The 21,126-nt window shown below is 39.2% G+C and overlaps 2 protein-coding genes across 3 annotated transcripts; both read left to right on the top strand.

Annotated features, from left to right (window-relative positions):
• The first annotated feature begins 3 nt into the window (after positions 1-3).
• On the top strand, positions 4-4,604 carry LOC137278422 (archaemetzincin-2-like). Of its 2 annotated transcripts, XM_067810737.1 has the most exons (3): positions 4-124; positions 539-589; positions 2,739-4,576. In XM_067810737.1, the coding sequence occupies exon 3, from the start codon at positions 2,779-2,781 to the stop codon at positions 3,916-3,918; it is 1,140 nt and encodes a 379-aa protein (XP_067666838.1). In that variant the 5' UTR covers positions 4-124; positions 539-589; positions 2,739-2,778; the 3' UTR covers positions 3,919-4,576. The 2 variants fall into 2 exon arrangements, with proteins under 2 accessions (XP_067666838.1, XP_067666839.1); XM_067810738.1 differs by lacking the exons at positions 4-124; positions 539-589 and adding an exon at positions 1,437-1,529 and having other exon boundaries at positions 2,739-4,604.
• A 1,309-nt stretch (positions 4,605-5,913) lies between these two features.
• Positions 5,914-9,113, top strand: LOC137278421 (uncharacterized). Its single transcript, XM_067810736.1, has 2 exons — positions 5,914-7,145; positions 7,531-9,113. The coding sequence occupies exons 1-2, from the start codon at positions 5,969-5,971 to the stop codon at positions 8,691-8,693; spliced, it is 2,340 nt and encodes a 779-aa protein (XP_067666837.1). The 5' UTR covers positions 5,914-5,968; the 3' UTR covers positions 8,694-9,113.
• The last annotated feature ends 12,013 nt before the right edge of the window (positions 9,114-21,126 follow it).

Genomic DNA, 21,126 nt, shown 5'->3' with positions numbered 1-21,126 from the left:
CTTGATTCTAGAAATAGAAATTACTCAAGAACCGGAAAGCTTCGCTTGCAGTTTACATTTCACCATGGTGTTTCAGGAAGAAGTTTCATTGCATGTTGACGGACGTCATTTCATGTCATAGAAGGTAATGCACAGTTTTAATCACATGCCAGTGTGGCGTTCATTAATGTATTAATACATTTGTTTCAGCTTAAATATATGTGAGATGACGGTCTCGTGAAATGACAGACCTAATCATCAGCTGACTCAATCATGATATCAACGAGGATAATTAGTGTGATAATATTCTACCACATGATATCAACGATGTAGTAGATGGGCACGCTGAAGGATATATCACTGAATGCGATCCATGGTATTACACTGACTGACAACAGATGACGTTTGCTTTTTGTCTTAGTTGTCGAGTTGATGTCATGTAGACTCGATCTCTATGTCACAGTTACCGGATAATAACCACTGTTGTCATTGATTGGGCCCAGCACATTATTTCCTTTGCTCACGTCAGTGTATGGACATGTTGCTTCTAATGTTACAGTGAACCTTGGACAAAAGGAGATAACAGAAACTCATCCATTTCATTAATAAGGTAAATCTAGTGAATATATCTTGTATCCATCAATGTCATTTCTTAATGCAAAGGTACGTATACTGGCTAGCGACCAGTTATCGCCGCATACCAATTATTGCCAACACCTGGCAGTAGCGCTTGCGCAGACAGCTTTACTTGTACTTCAGTAGTATTTCACATACTCACACATCCCCCCAAAAAACCGATAGGTTACAAGAGTTAAAATTATGTATTTTACATTGTAGATGTTACAAATATGAATCCCTCGGAAGACAAGACCTAAACATGTCGGGGGATGTCACGTGACTGTTAGTGTGTTGACATGAAATTTCATAAATGATGAGAGTTGAATGAAAATCATCCTGGCTGTGTTGTGAATCTATAATCTCCGACTTGACGATTCAGTCCACAAAAAGTGCAGATTTTAATGTGTCTGAATCTACCCATAATGCCAACAGTCAATCACTTAACTTTGAATTGACCCAAATTTCCATCTCTGTTTGGACTCAATAGATACTGTGCAGGTGATACTGACAAATTATAACTATCAATTTTCACCCGAATCTTTATGTTTTTCCCAGAGAAAAGAAACATTGCCAAAATTGCAAACAACTCCTCAAAATGTCAAGTTTGGTAAGTTCAACCCCGTGGTGACATGTCCATATTCCCATCAGCTTATATCAGCATCCGTCAACACTCACAATGAAAGCGAGTTTTGTTCTTTTAAACTTCTTTTTTTAAAACAAATTCCAATTATGAAATTTTTTCAGTATGGTTTGAAACACAATTGTTTTATTACCAAGTGTATGTCAAATAAGGTGAATAACTTAAAAACTTCAGAAATGGCGATAATTGGTCTTGTTAGTTGCAGGGAAAGCACAATCTACACTGCTACGCCTCCTGTTGACCGCATTTTGGAGAAACACTATCGACAACAGTAAACAAGCAGAAAACATCGGTGAATAGCTGATCTATCATCAAGATAAATTTTATTACATTCTGTAAGAAATAATGGAGCAAATCGTTAAAAAACGCTTAAAAATGGCGAAAACTGGTCGCTAGCCAGTACTGTTTTTTAATGTCAAATGGTTATGTCCTAGTAACTGTTCCACCTTCATATATTCAGGCATGTTTATATGAACTCAACAAATATTTGTTGTTTCATATGTTATATGTGTTATCTGGATAAAAAAACAAACAACTTTACACCATACAGTTCACAAAATCATGACGTTGTCTACATGTTCAAGGTGTTGTAAGGTTGCTTGAAAATAGAAATGAATCATCACTGAACTGCTGTGTCTGCATAAATTCAAATTTGCACGCTCAGCCCTTTTTCACTAAATCATGGCATATGTTACTATTGTTAGCATGATGATGGAACATGTATTCAACACTGTCCATGTTTATATATAGATGTACGTGATCATGGTGACCATGAAGTACTATATATATTGTCAATATAGTTAAGTTTCAAGTAAACTTTATATGTTACTGTTAGGGACCATTCTTAATTTATGACTAGGTGTGTGGGATGTGATGATGATTTTAAGAGGGTGTCTGATCACCCATTTTGTTCTGGTGAAGTAGTGGCAAGGTCGGCAATTTTGTACATGACATGGAGGGGTGGAGGTGGATGAGGAAAGGGGTCATACATTTAGGGAGGGTTCATCATTCCCATTGTACATGCTTTGCCTTAAAAATTATCATCACCAATCCACCCCGTTCATAGATTATGAATGGTCCCTTTGCATGAACGGTCCCTTAGCTTCATTATGTTTATTTTCATTGACAATTTTTAACAGTTTTATCCCTAATTAGATTGGTGAAGATGTTTGGGTGGTTTCTCATATTTTCATATGTGAAACCGGTATGATTTGTAAGAGTGAAAACTGAAAAACTGTCATAATATGACCTGCTGGAATCAAGGTTACGCTTTTATCTGTTGTTAATAATTTATATCTAATAATTTGCTTCTAAGTTCATTTACTGAGTGAACAAGAATTTGGAGTGTTAAAATTCTGTTGTCTATTTTTCAGAAATGAATATGAATGGGCAGACCAGCATAGAGACCATCATTTGACTGACATTTCAATAGCATTTATCAATCACCAATTTAAGTATCTAATGTGATTTGTTTAAAGTCATCTTTTCTTACCCTTTCTAGACAAAGGTTACACTTGTCAGCAGCATTATAACTACTGAAGATGAATAAAGGGAAAAATACCAAGACCGGCAAGATCAAATCAACATCAAAGAAACCTCCACGATGTGAGCCCTATATAAGGGGATTCAAAGCTCCATCTGAGAAGGAAAGGGCACAGGCAATAGGGTTTGATGTAAAGAACATTCCTCCTGCATACAATCACTCTGACACTGACTTCTTCACACACCTCTCTCAACCCACATGTGTCGATGATTGGCTGGCCCAATATAAAGAAGATGGGCAGAGTTTCCGCGGCTTCCTGTGGCAGGTGCCTTGGTTGAGAAGCTCAATGGATGTACTGATGAGGAGCCCCTCGACCAGGGCTGGAAAGACACTGAGTGAGAAGTACCCCAAGGGTAAGATCTACATTGTTCCTGTTGGGCAGTTTGATGAAGAATCTGTCATTGATTTTGAAGATCTCATCGACTATACTGGAAGATTTCTTTGTGTTCCTGTGGCAACCTTACCTGGTTTGAACCTACAGCGAAAAGAAGACAAGATTGTCCTTGAAGAAGTTGATGGTGAGTGTGAGCTTGAATCAAGGTACAGTGAGGAGTCAAAACATCTGCAGTTAAGCATCAGTTCGGTTCTCCCCATCCTGCGTGACAGAGTTCCTGAGGATGCAATATGTGTCATAGGCCTTACCTTGTATGACCTGTATGGAGAGGATTCTGATTTGTTCATGGCTGGTTTGGCCTCTGCAGGTCAGAAGGTTGCTGTCTTCAGCATCTTCCGATATGATCCCAAACTGACATTCTCCACTGAGTTTTGGTATGACATCAGAGAAACAGAGGATATTTCTGACAAGGAAAGGAAGAGGCTGGTTCTCCAAAGAAGCTGCAAGCTTGTGGTCCATGAAATTTGCCATCTTCTGAGGATCGACCATTGTATTTATTTTGACTGTTGTATGAACGGTTCTGGTCACCTAGCTGAGGATTTCTGCCAGCCCATGCACCTGTGCCCGGTGGACCTTCACAAGCTGCAGGTCCTGACAGGGATGGATGTGACCGATCGGTACAAGAAACTGCTGGAGTTCTACAAGAAACATGGGATGGAGAGTGAGGCAGGCTGGGTTGAGAGGAGGATCCTGTTTATTCAGGAAGAGGAACAGAAGCAGAAGAAGAAGTGTTCTTTGAAATAAAAGGATTAGAAGTGGAACATATCAAAGTCACTTGTTTTTGATTCCAGAAGGGCTTGATATAACATGGTTTTACATTTCTGAAGTCACTATTACTCTTTGTAGTCTTAGTGATGACAATGTAGACAGTATGCTGTTTTCATAAATTTGTTGTTACAATGGAGGTTATAAATCTATTTTTTATTGTATCTTGTCTCAGTGGGTTGTACCACTGTAGGTACTTTGTGTATTGTGATTATTTTTTTCTGTAATATTCATGTGTGATCAAAGTTAATTATTTTATTTTCTTCTGCACTGGTAATTCAGTGACTAACATGTGGCAGTATGTTGAGTGCTGTGATATTTTATATTGCACAGTGTATTGAACAAATGGTATTTGATGATATTTAGACTGTGATACTATGTAGCATTCCCTTTTGGTAGATTGTAATTTGCATGGCTTGTTTTGATGCATTTTTAAAATGGGAGCACTGTTAATAACTTCAGTTGTTTGGTGTGCTATGCCTGTTTGGTCATATAGATAACTTTTCTTGGAGAACCATTTTATGATATGCAGCATATCAGGGATTATTACTGTCCATGTGGAACTTGGTGATTAATGGCGTCTTTTGCATTGATCTGCCCTTTAATTTTGTAATAAACTATTACGTAAATCACCATACTACATGTTTCTAGAATGTTCATTTACAGAGATTGTCTTGTTGTTTGGTTTGTTGTTTGATGCACGCAGTACGATTTCAGCACTTTGATGAAGGTCTGTAAACAATCAGGCCTGGACAGAACATCCAGTGGCATTGATCCAATCACTTGTGAGGTGATTGTTAGCCTAAACCAAGTCAGCAATAGTTGCCCTTTACAATCATTAGAGACTGAAAACCAATTCTAACACAGGTTTTCATGGGGCACTACATTAGTGAGTTAGTGAGTTGGGTTTAATTTGGCTTTCAGTGGTATTTCTGTTGTAAAGAAAGGAATTTTTTTTGTCTAGTGAGTGATTGAGTTTCGTTTCATGCCACTCTGAGCAATATTACCATAATATTATGAAAATTGCTTCACAAAAGTATCAGTATGGGGAATCAAACCCAGGTCTTCAGTGTAACAAACCACTGGGCTAACCCAGTCAAGCCACAGACAAGTTAGTTGTGTGTATACAACAGCTCACTCTATCAGCTGGAAAAGAAATCCTACATATATAGTAAACACAGATCAACCTTAAAGTCTTAGAAAAGAAGCGCACTTGGTCCATTATCTACGTCATCCAACAGTGATAAATATTTACATCTTTCCTGAATCTGAATCTGAAATGTCCATCAGTCCTATTCCAATACCTTACATAGCTGTTACTACAGGGTTATCTTATAAACAAGGGCCTATATTTTCGAAGCTCTCTTAGCACTAAGATAGTTGTATGTTACTGTTAATGTATGGCACTTACAACTGTCTTAGCACTGAGAGAGCTTCGAAAATATCGGCCAAGGAGTATTTCTAGGTTAGTGTTATGTTTAATATTTACACAGTGCATATGGTCTTCACATTGCCCCACTATTTTCTTCATATCTTCTATGACTGATGGGTCACGTGGTATGCTGAAGATATCGTTTGATTCCCCAAAGAGGGACAGTGCTGGAAGCACTTAGTGGTGTCCAGTTCCATGATGCTGCTTGAATATGGCTAAAAGTGACGTAAAACTTAACTGAGCCATATCTGCTGTGAAATCACAAAGTGTATGATGATGATAATAAGACCACTTAGATTGTGCTGATCTTCATGCCGAAGGAGACTTGTGAAGATCCGTGTTGGAACTGATCTACAGTAACCCATGCTTGTCGTAAGAGGTGACTAACAGGATTTATATAATCATTTTAAGACCAAATGTTATTGTCAAAGATTTTGAAAATGATTCTATTTTTCATTATCAATATTAGTGAAAGGAAACAGAAAAAAATCAATCAGTATTGTTTACTAAACATAGAGTAAATCACATCTTTTTTGTTACAGTTCCTGACAACTTGATTCTTGTCCAAACAAGAACACTACTATCTACAAGCACAAGATGGAAGGTGGTGGAAAGTCAAGATCTAGCAAATCCAAGACAAAAATGCAAGATTCAAGGCATATACCCTATGCCCGAGGATTCAAGGTGCCTGGCAATGTTGCAAGAATGAAAGCCATCGGGTTTGAAGTTGATAGGATTCCACCGGAATACCATCCCTCTTCAGACTCAAACTTCTTCACGTCAGTTCCACAGCCCACATCTATTGATGACTGGTTGGCTCAGTATGATGAAGAAGGGCAGACGTACTCAGCATTTCTCGATGAATGTCCATGGTTGTCTACGAGGAAGGTCACAGGCATGAAACACAAATTTGTGTCCAAAGGGAGAACAATGAAACAGAAATATCCAGAAGGAAAAATTTATATAGTCCCAGTTGGAAACTTTGATTACAAGTCAGGTATTGTGTTTGATGATCTTGTTGATTATGCAAACAGATTTCTTTGCCTCCCAGTGGCAGTGTTACCAGAAATGAAATTAGAATTTTCAAAAAATCAACTTTTTTTAATCGAAGAAGCGTCTGTTCACCCATCAGGTAGACAGAGCCGTGCCCGTCGTGCTAACATAGATATACGATATCATTCCAAAAGCAAACATCTGCAGATGGATGTGGTATCAGTTCTCCGAGAACTGAGGAGGAAGATTCCGCAAGATGCTCTCTGTGTGATTGGCCTCACAATGTATGACCTGTATGGTGATGACACAGATCTGTTTGTTGCTGGAATGGCCGCTGGTAATCATAATGTTGCTGTCTTCAGTGTACTCAGGTACGATCCAAGGCTGACATTCTCTAAGGAATTCTGGTATGACATCAAACAGACAGAAGAAGTCTCCGACCAGGACAGGCAGAAGCTGGTTCTCCAGAGAAGCTGTAAACTTGTGGTCCATGAAATAAATCATCTTCTGGGGATTGATCACTGTATATATTTTGACTGTTGTATGAACGGGTCTGGTCACCTGGCTGAGGATTTTCGCCAACCTATGCACCTGTGTCCTGTGGACCTTCACAAGCTGCAGGTCCTGACAGGGATGGATGTGACCGATCGGTACAAGAAACTACTGGAGTTCTACAAGAAACATGGGATGGAGAGTGAGGCAGGCTGGGTTGAGAGGAGGATCAAGTTTATTCATGCAGAGGAACAGACAAATGGAAAGCTAAATCAACTGAAATCACATGGTGATTATTTATAAGGTTTGGGTCCAAATATGTCTGTTGTCTGTATTTCTACTTCTACTTCTACTTCTACTTCTGTTGGTTTTAGATAAGTTAAAGTTTTAGAAACTCTTTATGACTGTATCAAAGTTGCAGTCATGAAGTTGTAATCATAGTGATTGGTGTGAAATTAAGACATTGTCTCTGTAAAAATTGTTCTCTGAAACCTTTGCTCTATTTGATTTCATTACAAAGTCTGAGTTAACGATTTGACCCTGGAATATTTAGAAATATCCCTTCGCTGAAATGTGTTCCCTCATCACCCCTTAATATTATGCTGTCAGTCCCAAACAACTGCACTATATGATGTGAAAGTTTTGGGATTACACATATCCATTCTCCTTTCTAGATTTGGACATGTGTCAGGATCCACTCAAGAAAATGGAAGCTAGTGGTAAAACAAGGAAGAAAAGCAAGTTAAGGTCAAGGAAGTCAAGAAGATATGTGCCTTATGTTAAAGGATTCAAAGTTCCTACCTTAAAAGAAAGAATGGATGCTATAGGGTTTGATGCAAACATAATCCCGTGTCAGTATCGTCCAGTATCAGATGTCACTGTCTTTGTTGCGGTTCCACGACCAACCTCTATTGACGATTGGCTGGCACAGTATAATGTGAAAGGACAGTCATTTTCAGATTATGTGCATCATTGCCCCTGGATGTCAAGCATGAAGTACAAGAGAATGAATCACAAGTTTGTCCCAGATGGGAAGACATTGTGTGAGAAGTATCCAGAAGGGAAGATATATGTTGTTCAAGTTGGGAACTTTGATGAAAATTCTTGTTTTGATTTTTCTGAGCTTGTTGATTATGCAAAGAGGTATCTGTGTCTGCCAATAAGAACACTGCCAGAACTGAAGCTAGAATTTTCAAAGCAACAACTTGTCCTGCTTGATGATCCTGATGTTAATCCTGTGATAAAGACCCGGTATAATTCAGAGTTCAAACATATCCAGATGGATGTTGGATCCATGCTCTCCGAGTTGAACCAGAAACTGCCCCCTGATGCCCTGTGCTTGATTGGGCTTACCATGTATGATCTGTATGGGGGTGATACGGATTTGTTTGTTGCAGGAATGGCATCTGGAAAACAAAATATTCCCATCTTTAGTGTGCACAGATATGATCCAAGACTTACTTTCTCCACTGAATTCTGGTATGATATTAGCAAAACTGAGGATGTGTCAGATCAAGACAGAAGACAGCTTATTCTTCAGCGCAGTTGTAAACTTTTAGTTCATGAAATTTGTCATCTACTTGGTATTGGACATTGTATTTATTTTGACTGTTGTATGAATGGGTCTGGTCACCTGGCTGAGGATTTTTGCCAGCCCATGCACCTGTGCCCGGTGGACCTCCACAAGCTGCAGGTCCTGACAGGGATGAATGTGACCGATCGGTACAAGAAACTGCTGGAGTTCTACAAGAAACATGGGATGGAGAGTGAGGCGGTATGGGTTGAGAAGAGGATCCTGTCTATTCAAGCAGAGGAACAGAAGCAGACTCTGTCATAGCCAAGGACCCATCAATTTGGGCAGTTACATATTGCATTTTCACTGTGACCAACTTATACAATCTTAGAACTTAGAGTTTGCCTTTATTCTTTTTGGGCGGACAATCTGTAATTCCAGGGGGTGTTTTTATATGTGTAACCTATGGTCATATAATGAAATGAAATGCAGCAAAATTTATGAATTGTTAAGCCTTGACACAAGTCAGTCTATTGGTCAATATGCATGAACACATATTGATGTTACAAAAAAATTGATCTAGTGCCCACGATGAAGCAGATGATGAAACAGCATTAGTGAAATTTGTGTATAGTTTATTGTTTTGTCATTTGAACCATCATGAGTGAGTGAGTAATACTGATATGAAACATGCAACAATCAAGTCATTGAGGCTGTGGAGCTTTTGACCATGTGTTTGAATTCATTCCTCAGCACCATAATATTATATTTGTTTCCCCAAAGTGGTATATATTGGTGCGTGGGTGGGTGAGTGAGTCTAGTTTTACACCACATCCTGCAATACCTGCATTCCAGCTACAAGAGTATAAGGCAGCAGTTCGTAAATACTGGTCATTCTTCTTACCAAAAGCCTTTTTAGTGAAACTGATTGTTGACTGCATCACTTAGCTGACTTGCAACCATACTCCTTCCCTTGCTATCAATGAATGGATGGAAATCTTCTGTACCGTCTATGTCAAACCAGTTTTGGTGACAAACTACATTATTTAGTATTTAGTGTGGATGAGAAAATCAGTTGTTTTGACCCAAAGTTTAAGTGCAATGTATCTACTGTGCATCATGTTATGTTTTCTTGAGCGAGGCAGCATTTATAAGAGATCTCCTAACTAGTTAACTAATATAGTAATAGCGACTTGTGTATGTTCTATTCAGTACCATAGATATATATTAGTGAATCTGTTTTGTTATTTGCACAATCCTGAAGCTTGGGCTGTGTGACATTGTACATTTCACATACAAGTTTCAGATTGTCTGACTGAGCGATATACATGATGTAAATATTTCGCAATATCCCAATATTTGATAACAATGTTTACTTTTTTTTTAACTTTGTTAATGCAGAATGACATCAGGGACTTGAAATTGTCTGTGATAAGAGTATTTTTCTAAGGAATGTACATATTTGTTCCTTGTTACACTATTGGCTGCTTTGTGAAATCAGCTTGATTGTTCATGCTCTGTAATATTTACAATTTACAAATGTGAATATGTTTTTATACCATGAAGCACTTATCAAGATCTTGTATAATTATATATGTATCCCTTTTTTATCAAAGTACTGGAACAGTTTGGTACACATGAAAAACTACTGTTAAGTGTGAGTTTTGTTTCAAGTTTAAGTATCTGGTAGCCCTTGTTTGACATATACAAGTTAAAAATATCACTGTGTGGGAGCATGGGTAATAGCCCCCTGGCTAAGTTCTCTATCCTAGTCCCTGGGCCATGGTGTGAAAACTGTCACAAAGTATTGTCTACAGTACTCCTTCTACTATGAATATGTTGTCTGATTTTCTAAATACACTATATGGGCATAAATGTATGTATTTTGTAAACCTTATTGTATTTACAATAAAGAGTTACAAGAAACTGGCGCTCATGATATTTTATTGCACCAGGGAATATTGAAGATGTGTGAACTAACACATAATATATCAGTTGCTGAAATGAAAACAGTTGACTAGAAAATCATATTAGGGCGACAGTAGCAGTTTCTGACAACTGCCATCATAGTTCGTCAGCACTTACCATAAGATCATTCCGTACCGGGTCATGTACGGAGGTAGATGCAGTAATGTGTGGGATACTCTACCTCTATATAGGCTCCCTGGTAATATGCAGTGGAGGCTAGTGCCCATGCCAGTGAAACAGATAGTTCAGTGTATTTTACGGTCGCTTCTTTCATTTCTCATGGCGTTTCAAAGACTGAGTGACAAGCTGTTCACTTATTTTCACGACTGATATTAAGGTTTGTTTCGGATGAACATAGTTCCTTCTTATGCATAATATTTTCTGAGTTTTTGTCACAAGTAGTACTATGATGAAATGTGTAGTCAGTTAGTGATTCGGCCTTTTTATTGTAAGTGCTCACCAACTTGTGCCCAGTAAGGCAACGAAATACACCGATATTTTTGTAGGGTTGTCTTGAAAAGATATACATCTAGCCACCTTTGTATGATATACGTGCTTGTCTGTTCTAAATCTGACATAGATTATTGTTTTGAAATAAACATATCTGAGGTCTAACGAACAGCCGGACCTGTATATGTTTCTGGAGTAACGAAACATAGTGACACTGTGACATTTATTCAGCATTTCAGGCCATATGTGACCTATCAAACAGTTGTTATGGCATATTTTTACACTGTAAAGTATAAATATACAAACATATATTACTAATTTCAAAAATCGTTTTTAGGAATATTGAAACATGTTATATTTATATTTCTTGAGTTTGACAGGTTTTTCATTTGTTATTGATCTCTGTACTCAGTTGAGATCATGGGAAGGTGTCTGCTTCTAAGGTATCGAAACTGCGACTTGAAAAATTACTCTGAAATTGGAGTGCATTAATGTTCAAACGCTTCGTTATTTCCATATCGCTTTTCTATATTGTTGGTCACCAATTACCGTTTTGCATCAGTATAGTTGTCATCAAGTGGATCGATAAATTCATTTTTTTAAAATATATATTTAAGCTTTACTCATAGCAACAACTAATTTTAGAACTGACACTGCTGTCTACACGGCAGTATATGTACATAGGTATTTAGTATTATCGTGCAAACTACATGTATTTGGTTTTCCCTCCTATATTCCCTGAAAACACAATGTTATCTGCTCGAGGTGAGGTCACAGCGTGGGTGTTACCAACTTGAGAACTGATCTCCTGATGACACAAACACTCTACATATAGAGCGACTGTAAAAACATTCCAGTGTTGACGTGTTAACGGGTCTGACACCCCGATATCGATATGAATGAAATAACACCTAGAGCACAGTGTTTGCTTCTAACCCTGAAAAGCTGGAGGCCTAAAGTACCCGGAACCGCAAGAAGTTAAGAGTCCTGATCAGAATGTGTGGGTCCAGTATTTTAGAAGCTACGTCATACAAGTAATTCCCAGCAAGCAAAACATTCATCAACAAAAGATCATATGGCAGTAATCTATATTGCCTCCTCGAAAATGATAGTCGTTTCACTTACAGACAACAGTTAAAAAACTAAAAATTACGGATGATTTTTTTCTGAAAAATATTTGTATTTTTATATTTTATCATTCAGGATGTTTATAATGCGCAAGTATCCACTCAACTGCGCAACTAATACATGCTCAAGGCGCCTTTTTTAATGCTCTTAGTTATTTGGAATGACGAAGTTGTCAGTCAGAGGGACCTGCAGAGCACAAAAGCAGTGGGTTCGAGTTGGTTTCAGTCGGCCTGGGGCCTAAGGACCGACGTTAATTTCGAACGCTGCTTGAGGAAACTTAGCAGTGGAGCAGGGTGACGTTGTACAATGTAACCTTACTTCTACTTACTTACGTCGGATGCCCATGTTATAGTGTGAGAGTTGTATACCACCTTAGCGCTAAGATCTCCATGTACAACAGTATCTAGTTTGGTTCCCCTTTCTGTCATTCGTACATCCACCATACTTAAATATGACCACTGATGTTATACCTCAGTTTAAGGTGAGCTGACTTAAACGCCCTTGTGATCGGTAGTCGAGTCATACAACGGCTAGGTATAATACATGTGGGAGGATAGCACGAAGTGATGCATCACTAGTGACACCCACAAGCAGGGCATTGTTCTGACTAATCACTCGACCAGAGGAGCCTGGTGCTCCAAGGGACGGAACTCTGCACAGTGAATTGCGGTGCTTCATGTGATCGAGACCTATCACCGTGTGACATGTCTGTGATAAGGGAATATGACACCCAACAGTATTATCACTTCAGTCTCAGCCCTGGAAGATCCGGATGAGAATTGATCTTCAGTTCCCCTTCTCTAATCTTGCCGTATGAGGCGACTGACAGGATCGGGTGGTCAGAGTCGCTAGCTTGGTTGACATATGTCATCGTATCTCAAATGCTCATGCTGTTGATCACTGTATTGTCTGGTCCAGACCCGATTATTTACAGACCGTGGCCATATTGCTGGAATATTGCTGAGTGTGGCGTGAAGCTTAAAGATCACATGCAACAACAAAAAATCAAACATAATTAAAACACAATTATCACTTATTCATGACATATAATATACATTGCTGCTTGTGAAAAAAAACCAAATAAACAAAATCATAAGCGTACAATCGCGATTCAAAATTGCAATATTTTGTACTTGGGCTTACTTCCCTTGAAACGAAGCCCTCGGGAGACCGAACTCAGTCATAGTGGGTGGTGGGCACGCAAGTGTAACGACGGCTTCCGATTGGCTGCTTCATTTGCAGATACGCTGAGGGCTCATTGCGTATTCAGAAAGATGATCTGTTTGGCGGGCATTTTACAAGTATGCCGAGTCACAAGAAAGTAAGATTCTTTATGGATAACAACTTCTATTGTACTTGATGCGTCGTTTCAGTATCGATTCATATACTGTTGTCAAACAAATCATATACACTAGAAGAAGTTGTTATCCATAAAGAATGTATATAGAGATGTTGGGTTTTATAAATACATGTTCTGTGAATTTGCGTTCAATCAATAAAAAATCATCTCAGTAGAGATGGTGAACTACTGTTTGGCTAGAAACTGTCATCCGTTCAAGAACAAAGCAAGGCCCGAAACTGACAAGAATTTGCACCAGTTTCTGTCAGATCCAGTCATCCGAGAAAAATGTATGTAGTTTGTTTGCAACCGGCAGACATAAAAACATGTCATGTGTACAAGTATCATACCTGCTTAATTACATAATGTGGCAGAGACAGGACTCGGGTGCACGAGTGATAAATCAATTTATTTTGATTTAGTGAATCGTTTGAATTCCGATTTCGCGGGCTTTTTTTCATAGCGTTGAGAGAGAGAGAGAGAGAGAGAGAGAGAGAGAGAGAGAGAGAGAGAGAGAGAGAGAGAGAGAGAGAGAGAGAGAGAGAGAGAGAGAGAGAGAGAGAGAGAGAGAGAGAGAGAGAGAGAGAGAGACTACATCCGACAAGTGATTAGAAGATCTTGTACTTGTTACCTCGTGCCTCCGTGGGGTAGCCATCTGAAACTGTCAAACTCAGCATTTCAGTTCTAAGCATTATGATGGACACTCGTTGTACATTTGTCTGTAGATGTGTGTGTTAGGTTACATCATTGCGGAAAACCCACAATTGCGGTTGTGTTGCGGTTCATCAACCCGAACTTATTCATGTTACAAGTTTCTCGCGCGTACTCTTCAAGGGCCGCAACTCTGCACTGCGTCACAATTACGTCGCTTAACACAAATGGGTCACCTTCCTTATTCACCAAGATACCCGACTGTTGGATAATACTAAAGCCGACGATAGCGAGTTACGCCTAGAAGGATCAACATTAACATTATAATATCTGTTTACATTAAGAATATTGCACAGTACACAGACAACTGACAGTCATCCCTAATTTTACAGACACACTTTCACAAATTGTAATGACTTTAATATAGTTATTCACCCAGACGCATGATATGACAAAGAGGACACTGAAAACCAGGAGGTAAAATACAATGAAAACCTGCGGTAAACTTTGTGGAAAAGAGACGAATAAAAGACCGGCGAAGTTTCACTGAAACCAGTCCCTCTCAACTTATCAGTGATCCAGTTTATTCCTCTAACATCGGACACCAGGGTACACATTCGTGAAGTCTATTCTTAATCCTATCGATCATAGTATGACATGTTTATAACTCGCCTTATGTGATTGGTGATGTTCTGGGAAAGGAATACTGCACAATATCCAGGAATATCGAGAGTCATCTGTTATGCACATGCCACATCACGTCCCCGAGCTAGTCAGTAACACAGTGATCTGTCTTTTCTTATTTAGTGTACCTGCAAACCGCGGCCAGTCCTGCGATCTTCAGTCCATTCTATATTGGCGTCTTAAACCGCCTAATGTCGCAGTATACGGCCTCCATAAATGTATACATGAAATTTATAACTGATTGAAGGAAATCTCTTGTATATTATATTGTATGCTTTCCTACTCTATTATAATCACGAGTCGTTTCAGTTGTTTCGTTATCAAACTGTCACGAAAAAGGAGGTGTCACACAAGTACAAGTCACAAACACTTGCAAAGGCAAATAAAGTGTCACACGAGCAAGTGACAAGTGGGAATTGCGTCAGACACCATTACGTCAGTGATGCGTCAAATTCTGATTGTCCTCAAGAACATATATGTTAGTTGCGTATCGAGTTTCTGACGTGTTTTCCTTTATACAAATTAGCTGGTTTAGGTAATATGGAATGTCGTGTTGATCAAGAACACGCAACGAAAACGTTGATCTGCGTACAAACAGAAATTTGACTGAAATGTGTCGTAAATACTGTTTCAAGCGACCTGAACCAAACTCCCTCACTTCCTCGTGTGTTAGTATGTACCAATATTTCGATTTAAAAAAAAAACCCGATGAAACGTACACAAATTGCTACATTTTATTAAACATTTCAGAATATTTTCATTTATTCATATGGTGTAACCCACATCTCCTGAGTGGACATTGATCATGAAGGAATAGACATTAATCCGCTATGAAGATGCTGATATTCTAATTAAGCCTTCCGTTTTCATCATTACAAGGAAGGAAGGCACCAGGTCGAAGGCCTTCATGTAATATGAGAGCTTGCTTATGTTAGATGTGAATTTGTCATCATATATCAGGACTGAAAAGGGCCATTGATGGTGGTCCAGTTAAGGGGTCGTGTGGTCAGAGGCCAGTTACCCAGTTGCTGCAAAAAGGTAATAATGCAAGGACTGTTGGTTGTCATCTCTGTCTATTCTGGCAGTGTTAAGTAACTTCGCGTCTCTCTCTCTCTCTCTTTCTCTCTCTCTCTCTCTTCCCCTCCCCTCTCCCCCTCCCCTCGCCCCCTCTCTCTCTTTCTCTCCAAGCGTTGCTACCCATAGGGAGACTTTTGTAGGTATTTCAAATGCCTCCATTTTTATAGCTACTGTTTCTAAGTTTAGGTCCACTCCTAAAATTCCAAAGAATAGAAAAAGGAGAGTGAGTGAGTTTGGTTTTATATCGGTTATCCCCAAATAGAAATATGAAAAGAAGTAAATACATAAATAGCTGAGAAGGGATAAAGTATCCCGCAATGCGTCTTGAGATGGTGCGGGATATATCAAGAATTATATCTGCCACTGTTGATTATGTTTTAGTTCGAGACTGCATCCAACATGGACGGGAGGTCACGCTATCGATTTAGCGTGGTACCAAAAGCATCGTGCAATTATAACTTTAAGGTCAGGTGTATATCTCAGGTGAGTGAGTGAGTGAGTGTGTGACAATGACTACTACCTAATCTGATGTGCGGACATACCAGATGTGATGCACGATCTGCGTGGGCACATGTTCTTCTGTTCCGTGACAATGCATCATTCAGGGTTTCCGCGTCATCCATCATAGGCTGCGAATACTGCATTAGGTGCAGCGCAGTTCACGGAAGGAATAGGAGTGAGTAACATCATGTACAGCTGCACACACACATTATATAATGTCTGCTTGTGTATGCATACACCGATGGTTTCAACAGCAGCAATGAACGCGACGGTGATTTACAGAATAAAGTTAATTAACACAAACGACTAAATCGATTACGATCGCATGGCCACTGTTAGGTTGCAACTGTTAGCAATGTTTCTTGTATCCCAAGTGGTTTTGACAGGCTGGCGTCCAAATGGCACGTTGAGTTATAATAATTTAAAAAATATACCAAATTTCGTACGCATATTAGGTTTAGTGAATACGATTTGAATAAGATATCACCTCGGTACAATCAAGGTATGAATCACAGGTTCCAGAAATATCAAAATGTCCGAAACCTTACCCAGGCATCTCTACCAAAGACACCACAATGATACAATCAAGGTGTGTCATAGGTTCAAAATATGAAAGTTGACTATAACTTAGGTGGGTATAGTTTAAGAAGTTTATACTCAACTTTCAGAATTTATACTCAACTTTCAGAATATGAAATAGCTGAATTTTTAACTCAGCAGCATTTTTAGAAAAAAAGGCAAAACAACTTAGATGGGTATAGTTTAAGAAGTTTATACTCAACTTTCAGAGTTTATACTCAAATTTCAGAATATGAAATAGCTGAATTTTTAACTCAACAGCATTTTTAGAAAAAAGGCAAAACAACTTAGTCAGTCTATCCCCCAAACTCAAACTATCTACTATGTTTGAGTTTAATATCGATTTCAGTTTATTCTGGGAAAAGCATTTTTCTGTGTTTTCCCGAATCTGAGTAAAATCTCTAACTTAAGTCCAAACGCAGACGTAAGTTTGTTTCGAGAAATACTATTTTGGGGGCCTGGACTGTTACTCCTGAAAGTGAGATCATTCTCATAATCTGGATGCCAGGTTCTGATAATCGTTAATTCATTACAAGTATCAGGATGTTCTGGTCTGCCAGCGAGATGTCAAGATGTCAAGATGTCAAGATGTCGAGATGTCAAGATGTCCCGGTCCTTTGAACAGGATATAAGTCTTTGTTCTGTAAACATGACCATAAAGTATTTGTGACAGATTGTTGAAACTTGCAGGAGCAGCGATTAAGAATTTCAGTCATGGTTATGTAAATGTGAAGAAGAGAACATATCACAACCTATTTGTCAGTCAGATAGTCAAGGTGGCCTGTGAACGTGGAACAGTTCTCCTTAGCTGAAAATGAGTCACGATGCAGAACAATCACCTGTCATGTTAACTGATGCACATTAATATGAATCGATGATGAAGATGAGGTTCTATCATCGCTTGGTCAGGTGAAATAGAGAAGTCACTACAGGGGCCGCCTCAGGAGATACGTACACTGGACCTTCTGTCGTGCATCAGGATCTGAAAAAGAAGTGTTTGTGAATGTTCTTAATGCCACTGACTCAAGATGGTTTCCCCCTAAATGGTAAGGCTGGTTGCCTCATTGTCTGGTAAAACCATAACGCCTCACTGAGCAAAATTCCAGGTAAATGCTCAAGATGGCCTATAAATAACCGAGTCTGAATGTGACAGTTCAGAAGCCGAAGTGAACATTTGTCTAAGCAGTTGGGATAGGATGCCATAGTGACATGTCCTTAATGAAACTCTCCGCAGGTAAGGTGACGGACGTTTTAGTAGAGAGTATAAATAAGACATTTCTGTTAAAATATGCATTAAAGGGATATAGGGATTCTAGGTTATAAGTATATTCTGAAAGTTGTCATTCTAGTTTCATGTGGTTCAAGTTCAGGTACGTTTTCAATAATGGTGTCATGCCTTGGAATTGGGAGGTTCTGACCATTGTTGGTGTATACACTGAGTAGATTGGTGTGAACATTTTTTTTGTTATCTGATCTCTTAGGACATTTTGTGAAAAATGAGTGTTATTCAACTTCAGCGATCAATCGATACTAGTGAGGACCAGACAGGTTTATCAGACATGCGGAGCACAACGGAGGCCAAATAATCGATACAGTCGGAAACCGTTGTTATTCGTCCCACCATGTGAGTATAGCATCCATTGAACTGCTCTGCCGGCTCTTCTTCTACCGCTTTATCTCTCAACTCTGACCTTTAACTGACATACATTGTCGCAGACGTCAACCAAAATGGCGTAAATTTATGCGATGCCCGACCTCTCAAACATTCGCCGGCCGCCATTACAAGTTTACTCTTTGTCGTCTGCTGTTTTGGCAGTTTGAAGTGTGAGGAGGCACAACAGTGACAGCTGAAATAGTAATTGCAATAACGGGGCATAAAAAATGGCCAATGGCGGTGGCTGATTATATTTGGCGTGTTACATATTCATGCTTTTCCACGGAAAACGTTTTTGCATCAATACGCAATCAAATTGACGGAATGTCCATTTATTTATGCATTTTTCACGGCCAAAACCACGCTCCTAATTAATATATTCAACATCGACGGTCATAGCTGCTTCATCAGATCTGACAGTTGTTTCTCCAGATCTGACTCTTGTCAGACGCGATACACAGATGCTGTCTAACAGGACCTCGCCATCTCTCTTCATATAACATTCCCGAAATCCTGCTGAACAAGTGTCGTGAACCTGCTGAATATTTCAGCCCTGTTTATCCAGGGCCTATGATCAGTGACGACCAGCTCCTGTGTTGTCTTCCCCCTGTGCTTCGGCGTCTTCGCCTGAACCCTGTCACGCCGCCAAGAGTCCGCTCCAGACCGCCATTGTACGGACTGCAAGAAACATGGCCAAGGTAAGCACTAGAGACCTGCATCCTTGTCCAGATGTGTGCTGGACCTCGAGAAGTTTATTAACCATTGAACGTAGGACTCCGTATACATGTCTCATCGTCCGGGTAGATGTGTTGGCTTGGGATGCTGTCTGTTTATGCACAACACCCACTGAAAGCTACCTGAGTCCAAATGTGCTGGCAGAGGATTTGTGTTTATTTATGTTTATCGAAGAAGGTATCAATGTAATATGCCGTTCACTTATTCAGGTTATTGGTTGTCCTTTGGAAACTCTTGGGAAATTTCAAATGTCCAAAGTACTAGCAGCTGGGGTGGACGCCGTCCTAAGTACGCCCTCATAGATGTAAAACTTCATACATCCAAATATGTTGGCAGTTCAGATTAAATGTTGTAATTTCCAATAGCTGACCAACAGTCCCACAACTGTGATGGCCATAGATATGTTGTCTACTTCAGTAAGAACCTACAAACCTGTTGCTTCCAATGGGCAAATGTTTATAATCTACTGTTCTCATACTATGTTTGTTTGTTCTAGAGTGGTGTTCATGCAGATTCATCACGTACTCCCCATTCCCCGATTACCTGTATCTAGACTAATATCTTGGCTTCCACCCGAAGTAAACAGTAATACAACTATCGATTACCAGCGATACGGGAATTGAGACTGTTGGTGCGATATCAAACTTTACGTATTTCATAAGCTATCCCCAAAATAGATTGTTAGTGTTAGATGTAGCATGACATGGACATTGCTGCCATGATACCGTGAGCTGGTCTGTTTACTTCCCGCAAACAAACAATTTATCTAGTAACCGTGATAAGACATTCAAACGACATGATAAATCATATATAAAATCATTCACGACATGATTGTTTTGGAATCGTTCTAAATCTGTAGGTGTTTGTTGAAAACTCACCCATATGCAGAAGAACGAGATTATCCCTTGTTCGCGGAAGCTGTGTGAATTTCAAACAATATATTCACCGTGATATTGCGAGTATTACAAAGGCTGTTTATTTACCCGTAATGTTTGCTTAAACACATCCATATTAGGTAGGACAAAATTATAATTTATTTGCATTAACTGTGGGAATTTCATTCAACATATTCAATATATTATTGTGAATGGTACCAAAATTGCATCTGTCATTTAGGGTACATATAAACAGACAGTTGCGATAGTCTTTAATGTATTCAAAGTAAAAAAAATGAATGAATGAATGAATGAATGAATGAATGAATGAATGAATGAATGAATGAATAGAACGAACGCACTGAAATGTTTGTGACGACATGGTGGACATGGGATTCAAACTTTCGACGTTTGATTGAAGTTCTTTTATCCTCACCCAACTACTCTGGGACTTGCTTAATAAAAGAACAGTTACTCTGTCGTGTACTATAATGTTCAAAACAGTTGAAATTCAACAAGGAAATCACATAATTTATTTTAAACACAATCTTGGCGGTGGTGAGAGGTGAAAGTGCTCGTCACGTCGATTGTCCGGGTTCGATTCTCCGCGAATGTGTCCACCGCCGTGATATTGCTGGGATATTGCTAAAGCGGCATAAATGTACATGCACTCACTCTAATCTGCATCACATCGTTATTTCGACACGACTTGCGCTAACGGTCAGAAGTATCAGTAATTTTCCTTGTTACTGTTGGCGTGTAGCCATTGATGTCATCATGAATATACCATGGCCGTGACTTCATGGCTTAAGTTAAATCTCCCCCATCAGAGATACCATCTACATTTACCAGGCATCTGCAGCAGTTTAAACATACTGGCTCTCTATCGTGTATCGATTGTGAATTTACATCTGTTCTTTAACTGTTCTTTGTGATAGAGCGTCATTGCGATCATCTATCGAGCATTATAGGCTAAATTATTTATCTCCTCCTCAGATTACTCACACATGCATGCTTGGATAATGTTTTGGGAAGTGCATCCTTTTATTATCTGGTGTGACCTTTCAAGCCCGCTTGTTCTGCCATCTGGTCATCCATTTTACATGGCTTTCGTTC

This window comes from Haliotis asinina, chromosome 3, assembly GCF_037392515.1.
Source record: "Haliotis asinina isolate JCU_RB_2024 chromosome 3, JCU_Hal_asi_v2, whole genome shotgun sequence".
In the NCBI taxonomy this organism is placed as follows: domain Eukaryota; kingdom Metazoa; phylum Mollusca; class Gastropoda; order Lepetellida; family Haliotidae; genus Haliotis; species Haliotis asinina.
This window is presented reverse-complemented; position numbering and strand designations above follow the sequence as displayed.